The following is a 14,735-nucleotide window of genomic DNA, read 5'->3' on the forward strand; positions in this document are numbered from 1 at the left end:
TTAGTATGTTATTAGTCTTGCTATATTGGCCCCGTTTCCTCCTTCAACCCATATTGCTTTATTGCCCCACTCGTTTCTTCAACATGCTTATGTATATAACCAACAATGCTGTGAAGGTAACAGGTCACCCCTCACTAATCTTATCAGAACCCAATTGTAAGACACACATTGAAATTACAACAACACTGGACATTAGGACTCAATCACCGCTTCGCTTTCTTACCCTTAAGAGTGCAGAAGGGCTTGTTTTACCCATAGCAGCCTTTAAAATAACAAATTCTCTTTTTATTCTCATGTACTACACCTCGGGTGGAGGTGAAGTCTGTAATTTTGGTGTCGCATTCTGTTGTAACCGCATTTCTTTGCATGTTACTGACATGCAAAGTCGATGTGCAGTTTGGAAATAAGAATTTCCCCCTGTGGCAAAATAAAGTCTAACCAGCATCAGATATCCAAGCAGTGTTGTGCAGTGACTATTTTGCAAAAAAAGAAATGAATTAAAATAGTTTCCTGGGCATATTCTTGGCTTGTGGCAACCGTCCAGTCCTGCTGGCAGACTTGCACTTGGAAACAGCCTTTATGGGTCACTTGGTCATATGATAGAGATATCCTATCAGTACAGTGAGGAGAAAGGAACGGGCAGACCGAAGCAAGAGTCCCATGCGCATCTGTTTGCGGAACAACTATTCAAAGCCTGTCAAATACTCAGTCGTCAGCATTAGCTCATACACACGGCTGCATATGATGTATTGAGAAACTAGAGTTGTAGTTCACGGCTAAACAGGAAGTAGCGATTACATCGGGAAGCGTAATCTCGCTGGTGTCCTCTCACAGCTCATTGAGCACGCACCTTATTGCTGCATATGTTGTGTGCGTCGCGTCAGAGCCTGAAGAGCACAGCGTTGCGTTTCACAATCCATTAAAAAAAGTCAATTTAAATTGCTTCAGTAAAAAAAAAAATATGAAATAACAAATACAGCCAAGGAAATAAATAACCCCAAACCAAAAACAACCGTTTGGATAAATGTTTACTTTTCTGAAAATATGTTCAGGAGCTATCAAATCAGTCTGTGCTTCTATTTTGTTGACCCGGCGTCGACCAACGTTACGTAACTGAGAGCTCACAATGTTGACAAAATTGAGAAAACCAAACCACAAACAAACCCCATGATCTACACGGGTAAGAGAAGAAAAACACAGACACACACACACACACACGTTGCTCTAAGCAGCCAGCTGGGAACACAGAGCAGACACATAAAATATACAGCCTCCACCTCCCACCGTCTCACAGGTGGAGAGAGGCCCTGAGTGACCACACAGCATGGATAAGGGGGGGGCAGAAACGGTGGGAGGCACTGAGGTGAAAATCAAACAAACCATCAGGGTTTCCACGACAGCATCACACAGTAAACATGAGCGCTCAGAGCTTAGACAAATAGAGGTATTTACAAAGTTTGCCGCTCCACAGAGCAGCTGTTACCTCCAGTTCATTTATACAGCGAAAAACTTCTGACTGAGACGTCTTCCAGTCAGCCCTCGCATCAACGCCCGTCCCGGGGAACCCGATCATGCATTGAGGACGCGTCTGAGTGATCTGATCTCTGACCACACTTGCTGGTGGTCTGGGACGCATTTGACCGCACTCCTTTGGTGTAGTGTAAACACACAATGCGTCCTGTGTCAGATTAAAGACTGCCACCTCGACGGGGGTGCTCTCGCGCCTTAGTCATTCAGAAATAAACAAAACACAAGCGCTAACATGAACGATGAAAGCTGAAAAGGAAAAAGCGAGGTGATGTCTGTTCATTAATAATGAGAAACTACCCAATTACCCAATAATAAATAAACCTAAACAAGTAAACGAGTATGAGATTCTGTCCTTAAATAACCTACCGGCATGTGGTTAATTATTAATGCAATCATGTTGATGTACAAGGAGCCACGTGTGATTATTAAGTGACATACTTTCCTTCCATCGCCAGTGTCTCTGTTTACACTTATTAGCAGAGATTAAAGTGTCTATGTTTAGTGAGTTTTGCGCAGAACTTAAAATAACTCACATTAGGGCGTTAAATAATAAGTCAAGGTGTGTGCCCAGGTCATGACGCATACATAAATACTAAAACAGCAGTAGTGACCAATTAGAGACAGCATGTTAAAAAAAAAAATGGCACTCCACCCCAAATGACATTGGTGTTTATTTGCAAATCGAGCACAAAACTGAGATCTGAGGATCTGAGGATCTCAGAACACAAGTACTTAAAGGTGGACCGGATCAGATTGTGCAGGACGGATGCTAATGCCAGGTCTGAGCAGGGCCAGCGTTGGGTTTAAAAATGCGGCCTCCGAACGAGCGACCACGTTAGGCTGCAGTAACTGGAAGGTTAATTGGCAGAACACCAACCAGGATGCGTGTCTGAAAGCGCCGTCACGACGTTCACAAGCGACTCTGCCAAAAATAAACTTATTTTAATGACACTGGAAGCACAATGCATGACTTTCTCAGGTCACTGGCGATGAAGCATTAAGGCCGGCTTTCGTCTTACCTATAAAACAACTTTAAACAAGAGGCTGCACTCGCAAAAAAAAAAAGTTTCACATGGTGAACTTCACCTTGACGGCTGTCTGGAAGGAGACTGCACGCTTTTCACAGCCCACAGCCAATTGGGAGGCGCTAATCCGTACTGTACGCACACTCCCACTACAATCACACAGCTACATCTCTTAAAAACTGTACGTCCTCCAACAAGCTTTCTCCATCTCATTCACAGTTTCTGCATTATTTTGGCTCCGTAGGATGACAGGAATGCATAGCATTCCTATAATTTCCCGTACATTCCTCCCTAACCCCCCCTCCAGTGGTCGCTTGTCTGAGCTTGCCCCAGCCAGCACTGCCTTGTTGACACTCTTCCCGCGCCGTGTTGTGTGAATTTGAAAAAAAAAAAGAAGAAGAAAAAAACACTCCAGAGCATTCAGAGAGATTGAGCCGTATCCGCACTCACCATCTCCAAAATACCCCTGTGGTCTGTGTAGGTGCGTGAATTGGTGTAATTAAGGGTGAACTATGTAAAACTATGAAGCAGAGTGTACTGGAATTTAGTGGGGTCGGAGGAGGCTTACCGAATCGTGTGCTACAAGTCAGGTCACTAAACCAAAAGGCGATACAAAAGGCGAACTGTAAGTCGCTGGTGCAGCTTTTGAAAGAGGACAATTCACAAGAGTTGCATTGAAACAGGCAAAAAAAAAAAGAAAATGTTTTTGGTTTTTTGGTATCGCGACAGAAAGAGATGATAAAGAGATAGTTCAAGGAATTTATAAGATTTGTCATAGAAAACGACATATTCCGCAATCTCCCGTTGAGCTGCTTCAAAGCTTGCACAGATTCACTATTTGTCATCAACGTCTGCAGCCCGAGTCCGCCACACCTGTGGCACACCCAGCTGCCACCAAACCCTGGATGACACACCTGTCAAAAAGCTCCTACCTCTGAGTTTGAGCCCGTGCCCTGCCATCTTTTTACCACAGTGCCGAACAGAAGGATAAAAAGCAAAAGCAAAAGCAAAAAAAAAAAACAAAAAAAAAACAGGACGACACAAGCTAGTCCAAGACTGTCAGCGCAAAAGAGAATCTGACATTCCTTCCTCACTTCTTCTTCTTCTCCTCCCTCCTCTGCCTCTGTCACTCCTTGACCAGAGAGAGAGAGAAGGAGGGAGAGAGAGAGAAAGAAGGGGGGGAAATCAGAAGAATGCAGCAGCAGCAGCAGCAGCAGAGGGAGAGAGAGAGAGAGAGAGGGGAGGGAACGAGGGACAGTGTCAAAGAAAGGGAAAGGGATCGGAGGCGAGAGGAACAGGACAGGGCAAGCCAGAGAGTGGGGAGACGTGATGCAGCGTGGGATAGTGGATGAACGCAGATAAACACAGAAACGCTGTTCTGCACCATCCCAGCGTGCAACAGGACGGAATGCAAGCGCCGTCACCGAGATGGGGGGGGGGGGGGGAGAGAGAGACAAAGAAGTGCAAACGAGCGCAGAGACGATGCGATGTGATGCATCAACTTTTTCATCTGCATTTAGTCGGAAATCTGCGTAGCTCGAACGATTGGGAACAGAGTCGGGCTTTCGGAAACGCAGAGGACTTGCGTGAAAGCAATGTGAAGATGTCGTGAAATACTGAATTTACCAGAAAGAAAAAAAAAAGAGAGTGACTTGAATAAGTAGAAACTTATACGGAAAAATTACTGAAATATTAGTGAAAGATCCAAAAAAGGGGCAATTTTGTTTCAAACACTCCGTTCCAATCTGAGGATTGACGTGTCACCTTTCAGGACTTTATACGCATTTCACATTTGTCAGATTTTCTTGAGAGCCTATTTTCTACTTGATAAAAGTGAGAGAGTCAGCTGTCATTGTTTATATATACAGCCCAACACTAACTAACACTGATCAACACTTCTGTTTTAGCTGACTCGCTGGATTAGGAGGCAAACAGCGGAAAGATGCTGAAGAGTTACGGCCGCGCGTCCGCACGGACAACTAATATTTAGACGTCAAATAAAAACGCTGCTGCGTACAAGACTAGAAGAACAAAAACGACTCGAACCCAAGAAGTCACGGACGATTTTCAGCCTGAATTTTACTGCCGCGGGCAAGAAAAGGAGCGCAAACCAGATGCTCTCACGTTAATCCAAGACTTTAAAGTGATTAGAGATAACCTTACCTAGCTCGAGACCATTATCGGGCTTTCCTTTCCTCCTGAAAAAGTTACGCTTTCGCCACGACATCCACTTACTCAAATTCATGGTGGATAAAAAAAAAAAGAAACAGAGCAAAAGCAAAAGAAAGAAATGAAAACAACAAATCCGGAACAGGAAGACAAGGTGGTGGTGGTGAGAACGAGAGATAGTGACAGAGAAAGAGGAAGTGGAGGTGCGAATATACTGGGTGGGTTTATTTGGGGTGCTGGGCCGGGCTTTCTGATGTCACGTCCCACGCACACCCAGCACATTTGACAGGGGGGCGAGAAAAGCGAGGGGCAAAGACAGTTAATAAGACGAACGACAGGTGACGGGGAGGTCTAACAGCTGATCATGCCGTGGGGAAAAACAGGGTACCGCTTGAAACAACAGGACTAGTTGTCCCGCTCTGCAGAAAACGAAAGCAGATAAACGTGACCCAGATTGACCTAGTCTCGAAAACATGCTGCTGACACTGGGCTACGAGAGTCGCCGCTTTTACTAATGTTTACGTGAAAGCGAAACCTCAATGTCAAAATTACAGAAGTATTTTCAGAGTCAGGATTTTCACATGGCTGCTGACGTCCGGGGCAAGTGCAGCGGGGCAGGGAACGGGGGGGGGGGGGAGGGGGGAAAAAGCCCGAGTCCATTTGCTCATTGATATATTAAGTCAATGAGGGGCAACTGAACAAACAGTTCTACTCCCTCACAGAGAGGGCGAAATGGAGGGACGTGAGCGAGGCCGGAGGGGAAAGGGAGGAGGGAAACAAGGGAGAGAAAGTTTATTTTCCTGTGTTTTGTTTTCTCTTTTCCCTTTCCATCGCAGAAGAGGAAGCGGAGGGAGAACACCGGCCCCGTCCACTGTGACCGACTTCCAGAGTCTGAGTGAATGAAATCCACTTCCCACCGCATGAGAGTCGCACCAGCTGGTCTGGTCACAACTCGAGAGGAATGAAACGGTTCGGGGTGAGCCCGACCTTGGCAGAGACTGAAGGAATCGGACACCAAAGGGAACTTTCTACTGGGCAGGATCAGTCCGAGACGGGCGTCCTCTTCTGTCAGTCTGTCTGTCTTCGCACGCCAGCATCCATTATCAAACCGCCTCGAAGCCGCGCACGTACTCCCCCACAAACATCCCCCTAACACGCACGCTCCATTTGATTACGGTTGCTGTTCTTCAAACCCAAATCCTACCTCTGACTAACGCTTGGAAGAAACGAATGACTCCTTCGACTTTCATGCCTCGCCACAAACATCGCTATAGCCTGCACGACAACCAGAGCTGCTCTCTTCTATTCGAAAACTACAACAAAATGACTTTCTATTGACTGTTGGCCACGGATTAGGTCAAAAGGTTTTGAGAGACTCCAACCAGAAAGTGTTTCCTCATTTTCTAACCACCAGAGCCTCCTCTCAACCAAGCCCAAGAAACCACACAAGGCTGAGTCTCGCTACCCTCCTGGCACGCTGCCTGATGCTGATGAGAAAGGGACCCACCCACAAGTTTTCACTTGATTAATGGATGTAATCGCAAATAGGAAACGTGGAAAAAAAAATAAAATATGATAAACACTCCAGGCTTCCAGGCAAAGATCCTTTTTTCCCTTTAATAAAAACGTCACATGTGCAGTAATGCACTTTCCACTTGTTCTATGCTGGGATCAGTCTTGGCATTTGCGTAGAGCCTTTTTAAACTTTCTTTATGTTGCTGTATTTTACGTCAAGCACTTTTTATACCTGTATCCAGACTTTTAAAGGGGATTGTTGGTTTCGGAAAGTTACCCACAGCGGGGCCCAGCGCTTGTGGAATGGTGTGGGGGTTTCCAAAAGCTACCCGGCCATCAAACATCCAGTTCGGACAGAACGTAAATCCAGCTTAACCAACACCCATTCTCCTCTGACAGAAATATAATTTTCCCTGAAGGAAACTTCCACTCTACGGCCGCTCTTTGATGTTCCATGTGCTGCAGGAGTTTGTGATAAAATAGCGTACGGTAATTAACTTTTTTTTTTTTGTTGTTGTGCTCTCTCTCCCCTTCAAGCCTCACTTCCTGATATTCAACTCTGATTTCAGTTCGGCAGCCTCGGCCATCGCGAAACAGCAAGCGCCTGCTCAGACCTTGCAGTACGATCCAAGTGACCAGCTTTAGGTACGTGTGTTCAGACCTGGCATTAATAAACATCACTTCCAGTGTGTTGTTTTGTTTTTTTTTGAATGAATGAGGCAACCCCTGTTGAGTGTAGGCGGACTTTAATGCGACTCAGGATGAATTGCATTCACACCGCCAAAGGGACGCGACCCAGTCCACCTCCAAACGTGGTCAGAAATATGATATCTCAAATGCGATCTCAATGCGTCCTGGGGGTGTTCACACCTATCTTTTACGTGATCAGCTCTTAGCGTATGGTCTGTACAGGCCCCAAGTGTCACGTGGCTTGATTGATTGAACTCAAACGTGTTATAACTGACCTTCTTCTTTCAAATAATTTCTCCTTCTATTATTACTTATTCATGATCCTCATATTAACAGAAAATCAGGTACACGTTAATAAGTTTTTTTGGGTGATTTTGTCTTTTGAAAAATGTCCGTTGTATCCACGGCTGGGCTTCACACAAACAAGTACATGAACACTGAGTAAGACGGTGACTCAACCAGCATCCATGAGCACATACACCACATCCCATGGATCTCCACCCACACCCCCTGGAAAAAGTCGATTCCCATGTCCAAATGCTGAAAAAGTGCTCGCGGCGGTCCGACATCTGACCCAAGACCTTTTTCTTAATCAGTCTCTGTCTCTCTCTCTCACTCTCTCTACCGACCGCCCTTCTCTACATTGAAAAAAAATATAAACACGGCACTTGTTATGGAGCCACACTTATCTAAAGTCCTTGTAGGGCAGAGTTGTGGTATCAACACCACCACACGGTGTCAGAACGCTTTTAAATGTTGTACCACAAGTACTAGAACAAGTAACACAAAGTTGTTAAAGGCCGCACGATAAAAGAATCTTCACCGTGAGATAGTGGGACTTTCGATGTGGCGTCTCAGTCGGTTGGACTTTTCTAAGCAAAACACCGCCGCAGGTTGAAAGGGTTAATTTATACTCTCTCTGGGCCTCAGCCTGTTTTTTTTTTGTTTTAGTAAATCCTGTCATGCGAGGGGTCAGAAGGTAGATTGGGCAACGTGGCTTTGTTAGCCCTAATGAGCTAGGAAAAGTACGGGGGATTTAAACTGGGAGGGCTCGCTCTGGAAAAGGGAGATCCACTGGGTTTGTTTGTGTGTGTTTGCTCAACAACCATAGGGACGTGCAACACTGATCATTTTCTGCCATTTCCAGCCTTTTCTTGAAGAGTTTAAATGTCATCTGGCCTGGGCGGGGTGTCTGTATGCTGCTTGCACATGGACCAAAGAGTCCCACAGACAACCGCACCCAGGGGAGATGTTTTGGCCAGCACCTCTATTCCCAAATTTCCAGCCAGGCTTTCGCAGAGCTGGTTTCCTCCCACTTCCCAGGCAGCCAAATTCAGCTACAAGCAAAGAGACTCGCACAAAACGCAGGGAGAGACTTATGTGCCTATATATACTGCTGTGAAGACACATCCAGCTGCGGTCCCCGTGGACGCTTCTTTCTCAAAGTGGAGTTCACTAATGAAAACTCTCGCTGACCCACAGAGGAAAGCGAGGCCCAAAAACCAGAGGCCTAGAAAAAGAACTAATTCAGGTCATTACATTAGATCAAGGGTCTTTCCCACAGTGAAAGCGTCTTTGTTTTGATTCGTCTTCCACACATGCAAATGCCCACCAACTATTTGCGTAATACCGCGTATCAGCGCACTAACTGATGGTTTGAAAAGATTTTTTCATGCCACAGCAAGGTGGAGAATGGCACTCTGGACAGCCTTAACGTTTCATCCAATTATTTCTGAACAAGTAATCCAATCCCTTTCCACCCAGCCGCACACACACACACACACATATATACACACACACACACACACACACACACACACGGCAGCTGAAATATTTCCAAGTGCTCGGTCCACCCCGCTGCAGCAGGCCAAGGGCTGAATTAAAGATCACTGACATGTAGCTGAGCTAGTATGGTGACAAATCACACCCTCCTCCACACCCTCTGCTGTGTGAGATTCACATTCCTGTTCTCTTGTTGGATGCAACAATACGTCGTACATTGTGCTGCATGTCACACCCTGAGACGAGGTGGAAACAAATGGTTTTGTGTGCAGCTCAACCGGTACACATCTCACTTCAATAGAGCTAAGTTGTTGTCATATTTGAAATATTTTGTACCGAGGAATCGGGGAAAAGGTAACAACGAAGCGCCAAGCGTGGGAACCAAGTAGGGAATAGTTTTCTTCTACTGACTTTGTGTCTATATTACAGATAGAGTGACTTTAATATATTTGAGACTATTTTTTTGTTTGTTACTGATGCTATTTAAATAAAATTCACAGCCGACACGGGACAGCCGTTGTAGGACATTTGAGCATCTGTGGTACTAGTTTCTCCTCCGTGTCCCGCTCCATTGTTCAAGATGTTGAATTGGCGGCAGAACAAGACGGTGAGAGTATAAAATACTCCGAGTGGCTGCTCAGATTAAGGCTCCAGCGCACGAGAAGAGAACCGGACGTGACAAGTAAACAAAACGACGACTTTCAAAGAGCCCAAAGAAGGCTTTTCTCATTTTCTTTAACTTTATCTAATCTAAACATTCAAAACACACAAACATTTTCACAATTACGTGATCATCTACGGCGATAAATGATAAACTGCAGACCAACCGATCTCCGTGATTCAGTAGAGGCCAGATCTGTACGACAATTAGTAGCTAACTTCCTAGCATCACAGTTAATATTAGCTCTTTCCCGTTTCCTGGTCTATCACACATGCACAAGACATATGTGCCACCTGGCCAACGGTGCATTCAAGAACAGGTTTATGGGCCAGATATGGACAACGTGTGATGCGTCCGCAACATAAATCAATAAATGCAAGCAACTTCTAAGCCGTGTACACTCAAAGATCCGCAAAGCACCCATCAAATCCATAACGTGGGACAGTCGTAGCAAAGAGGATGCTAACGCAGAATAATTAAGAAAGAAAAAGAAAAGAAACAGCGCAAACAATAGAGCAAAGGAAGAAGGCCAGGTCAGGTAACCAGATCTGTGCGAGTGGTGTGGTTATGAGAAGGATATTCCACAGCGGACCTCTCGGGTGACAAATAAACAGGGAGGGAGGTCAGGTGAGCGTTCATTATTGTGTAATGGATGTGAAACAACAGGCACCTGACCCCGTGGATGATATTTGACCTTTCACATGTGTGTGTGGACTCTGAAATGGCCGGGAGGAGGGAGGGGGGGGTTGCACCAACAGGAAAACGTAGACAGGACTTCAGGGGGTAATAAGGTAATCGAGCCGGAACGTCAAAAGCTGCGTGTAGGCATCCTTAACATCTGTTTGAGCCCGTTTAGGTCTGCTGTGTCATGTGGCGAACCGCGCATATGTGGATTCCCAGCAGAGTTCAGGCCGTCGGGTCAATTACATAGTCGCAGCTAATGATTATTTTAATTACAGACCGCCAGCAGATTTTTAGATTAGCAAACTTCCCGCTTGTTTTACATATATACATAGCAGGTACATGATGGTTGAAAAGTCCCCACCAAAAGTAGTCATTTCTCTCTAGACGCATTAGCTTCACACACCTCTACCCTGCACCCACTTTCCCTCGCTTGAACATTTTTCTCCCCGATCATTGTTGGCCTCATAGCAACCTGACACGTTGGGAGACAAGGACCCCCTCCCCACGCCGCTCAAGAGGCATGACTGCGCATATGTCCGCGGAGGCATCGTAGGAGGCAGAGCGACACACACGCACATGCACCCCTGCCCCAACACACTCCGCAGCAGTGATCTCACTACTCGGTTTGCAAATGGAAAACACACCGGCTGAACCGGCTAATCTGAAGCTAGCAGAATGTGCTCCAAGCAAGATTGTGCGCAACCCCGCACAAAAAGAGAGCGCATGCCGGGTTTGAGTAACCACACTTTCTCAACTCTGCAGACTAAATTCTTCAACTTTTCAGACATGCTCACCTGCTGGCTGGCGAGGAAGAAAGAAGCGCGCCAATGCTGGTTTTACAAGTGTCGCCTCAGCTGAGAAAACATCCCTCCATCTGCTCAACCACACACATTCGCGCACTCACCTGCTTGTCCATCACCTCTCCCATTTTTCAGCTCCGCAAATCTTTCTCTCACCACGTCTGACGATAATCCCCCAGATAATCCCACATTTATTTATCCCACGTTAACAATCAGCCTGTACAGTTTAAAATAGGCCCTAAAAATGTCTTGTTTTTTGGGGTAAATGTATAGAAATGTCCATCATGCAGGCCTTTCTTGGTGTCACAGAGTCCACATACTCTCTCAATCCTAAAATAGAATATATATATATACTTCTTTCTGCCTGTTGACGTCAGCGCACACACACACACACACACACACACCACACATATCCAAGGTGAAGATAAGAAACATTTGGGCCAAAGCCTGCAGGTTGCCTTGACACAAGAGCGAGTTTACGCGCTAAATTTTCTCCACTTCGCCATAAAAGCAAACATTACTTTCGGGGGTTGCCAGGGAAACCTGAATCTTTGTGAGAAAAAGCATTGTGGTCTGGAAGCAAGCGTCGTAAATTACAAACTCCCTCGGCACAGTGGAATTCCTGGCAGTGCTTCGAGGCCGGTTTGGGTGAGGAAAGCTGGCACGCGGACCGGACCGGACTTTTTTTTTTTTTTTTTTAACGTAACACTTCAAAGTTAAGACAGAAGCAGCGGGGATGCAGATTTTGAAAGGAGGCTGATGAGGATGGAATCAAAGAGTTCAAAAAAAAAACCTATCGGTGTCTGATTTTGCCCTCCGTCACTTTTCATTACAGCATCCCATCCTTCAGTTCAAAATAAATGACCTTTACCAGGAAATAAAAACACAACATCAGACCAATGACCTTGTGTTTGTTCAACCAAAACACTCCTGTCACTCGAACAACAGCCTGTTTATGCGTGTGTTCAGAGGGAGGCGCCTGCGAAAGATTAACCTATGGAATGGAATGATCTGCAGAGAAAGAGATCACTGGGTGCGGCTCTCCAAACCCATCCCTGCATTTTTGTCTTCCCATTTCTTCGCTCCCATTGGTCGCCGTCCTCTGTTACTTTCCCTTTCTCTTCCCAGACAGCGCGTTGCAGTCGACCATCTCCTGTTCCCTTCGTGCCTTTGTTGCCAGCTTTTGCCTCTGTCCCTTTTTTCCCCTGCCTCTATTGGGAACTGAGGTTAACCATGCACAGCAGGATTTCTGGCTCTGTCAGTGTTTCCTCTCGGCGATTAGTCTTGTGCACGTACAACAAACTGTGCAACAAAGTGCTGAGATGAGACACATCTACTGTCTGACCGCTTCTGGATCTGTGCGCAATATACTGAACTAAATTATCAAGAAGAATGTCAAAATCATACCAGATCTCCACTTGATGATGTCGTTGAACTCTTCATTGGCTCCTCCCTCTGCGGTGTCGCCGTGCGACGCCATCGCAGCCAGTTAATCCAATGCGAGAAGAGGTTAAATTGTGTGATGCACTCCCAGGGCTCTTGACACAAAGTGAAACAGCCCGCTTTCTGCACCTGTGACCAAGAATCAAACTTAGTTTCAGTCAATTCCATACTTCCCCCAGCTCTACTACTTCTTCTATTAGGGTCTTTACTGCTTTCAAATGACATCCTGAGCTGGAAACAAACCTCAAAGCAGAGCTGATCAGCTCCCAGTGGCGTCTCAAACGTGACAGCTGTTTGAGACGTCACCTCTGTAACGGCCCGGGCCAGTTTGAAGTACAGGTGTGAACATGCATTGAGGAGAACCTGAGATCAGACATTTAAGAGGCCGTCTGGGCCGCTTGTGACCACATTCCTTCGCTGTGCGAGGTACAAGGTATCCCAGCCACTTTGATGGACCACCAACTCAACTGACGTCCCATTGCGCAAGCAGAGTTTTGCCTCATGCCTGCATTGGTTTAATATCGAATTCTTAGAAACAAGCCAATTTCAAGAAAAGAAAAATGAACAAAACAAAACCTGCTGAATCTGTTTGGACTATGATGTCTTGCGAAGGGGTGCACGTGATGGAGCCTTACAAGAAACCGATGAAACATTACATAATGCTAAGTGCTTAACTTGATGCCACGTGCCAATGTGGAAATGAAACAAGGCTGCGGCGTTAAAGTGTTCAAGTTCCAGTCAGGATGCAAAAACGAAACCATCATTAACCTCCACATGTTCAATTTTTTTACAAACAGATCTGCTGTTTTTTGTTTTTCTTTAATCTGGCATTATTGTTTGTGAGCTACTTTAATTGAGGGTAGGCTTCATTAAAAAAAAAAAAAAAAAAAACAAGACATGCTCCCAAAATAGCTTGCTTTTACCATGAAAGGAGTGCATGCTCAGTTTCTACCAAGCCTCGCCTGGTGAGTTACAGTTCTTGAGGGATGATGCAAGACCCAAAAATAACAATCTGTAAACTCAAAGGAAAAGGCTGACCCATCTATCTCACTGGTATCATTACAATTTCAGTTCCTCTCTCCTCGCTCTGCGTCTTGCGAGTTGTCGTTTTGGCAACCAAGGCAAAAACAAGTGAGTGGATACAATCTGCCAGCTAAACCTGATCTCTAATGAAGATGTAATTTATTTTTTAAGGACTCACTAGTGGAGTGCAGGACTTTCTATCTAGTTTGGCTGATTTGTGCAAGGCAGGGCTGTTAAATGAATGCAACCTGAGGCCAGTGAATCACTTCTGAGCTGAATCTGACAAAAAACTACAAAACATATGGGACTTTTAACCAGTAAATGAGTGGTGGCCTTGTCGTAGTTAATGTTTTATCTGCTCGGTATGCCTGCAGTGTTGAGTCCTGTTTAAAATTTGGGCTGCAAATGTGCACCCACACCTAAGCTAGCTACGTGCAAGACCACACAAGTTATTATTTTTTTTTTTCATTTCAACAACTCATTTCACTTTAAATTGCTACTTCACCCATGAAGTCCCACCGCAGACTTCCCAACAACATACGTGGAGGTGTGTTTTGTTAATATAGTGAGTAACGTAACAGGTCTGAGGCGTTTCCTTGGATCCCAAGTCACTAACTTACCTTTGCTGTCACCGACGGGTCAGTAGACGTCTTCCCCCAAAAACAAGTTGAAAGCGCGGACACAACCACAAACTGGGTCAGACGTACTGAAACATTTAAAAAGTAAACCAACTCAACGCGCTTTCAAGGCATTTTCTGCGAGGTGGGAGCCACATTTCTTGACTAAACAAACTGTGTGCTGCTGCTAACTGAAGAGAGAGTCGTCCCCATCCAGTCTTCACAATGTGTCCACACAAAAAAAAGAAAGAAAGAAGAAAAAAGAAAAAAGAAAAAGCTTTTGAGTGACGCCTTTTTAGAAATGCAAAGCAGAGCTGCCCCCGTGTCAAAAAAACACACGGGTGTCTGCCGCGTGAAAAACGGAAAGATGGTTGTTACATTTCACGGGTGAACGCCGCGGTGCTGCTCATTCAAGATCCCACAACTTTGTTCCTGTTGCTTTCTTGACTCTGGTCTCCCTGCTGCTCGCGCCGACGAATACAGTTTAGCTGAACACAACGGAAATGCCTGGCCGCCCCCTTCAAAGTAAAACCATCAACTAACTGTAGCAGTCGCTCGTTTAGCCGTTACCGTCAAATTAGGCATTTGAACTAACTTAAATAACTCACATACGAGTGCAACGTAAACATTTATAGTGATATTTAGTATTTACATGCGATAATAACACATTCAGGGACGTACCCTGATTTGCGCAGCAATCACACTTTTATTTTGAAGGTTCTGAACGGAAGCGCAGCGCACAGCCTGGGTGACATGACAACGGTCTTGCGCCTTTTTCCCTCGGGCTGTAAAAGTT

The 14,735-nt window shown here is 45.5% G+C and overlaps 1 protein-coding gene across 4 annotated transcripts in view; it reads right to left on the reverse strand.

The window, feature by feature from the left end:
* The window catches only part of utrn (utrophin), a 178,538-nt gene extending 164,069 nt beyond the window's left edge, over positions 1 to 14,469 (reverse strand). For 3 of the 4 annotated variants that reach the window (XM_084560253.1, XM_084560254.1, XM_084560252.1), the window contains exons 1-2: positions 13,943 to 14,468; positions 12,264 to 12,428 (exon numbers count right to left, since the gene is read on the reverse strand). In XM_084560253.1, the coding sequence (XP_084416379.1) occupies positions 12,264 to 12,336 (73 nt within the window). In that variant the 5' untranslated portion in view covers positions 12,337 to 12,428; positions 13,943 to 14,468. Of the gene's footprint in view, positions 1 to 12,263; positions 12,429 to 13,942 lie in introns of all 4 variants that reach the window. The other variant, XM_084560255.1, reaches the window with a different exon arrangement.
* Positions 14,470 to 14,735: the final 266 nt, after the last annotated feature.

Source organism: Chelon labrosus, assembly GCF_963514085.1.
Source record: "Chelon labrosus genome assembly, chromosome: 14".
NCBI lineage: Eukaryota > Metazoa > Chordata > Actinopteri > Mugiliformes > Mugilidae > Chelon > Chelon labrosus.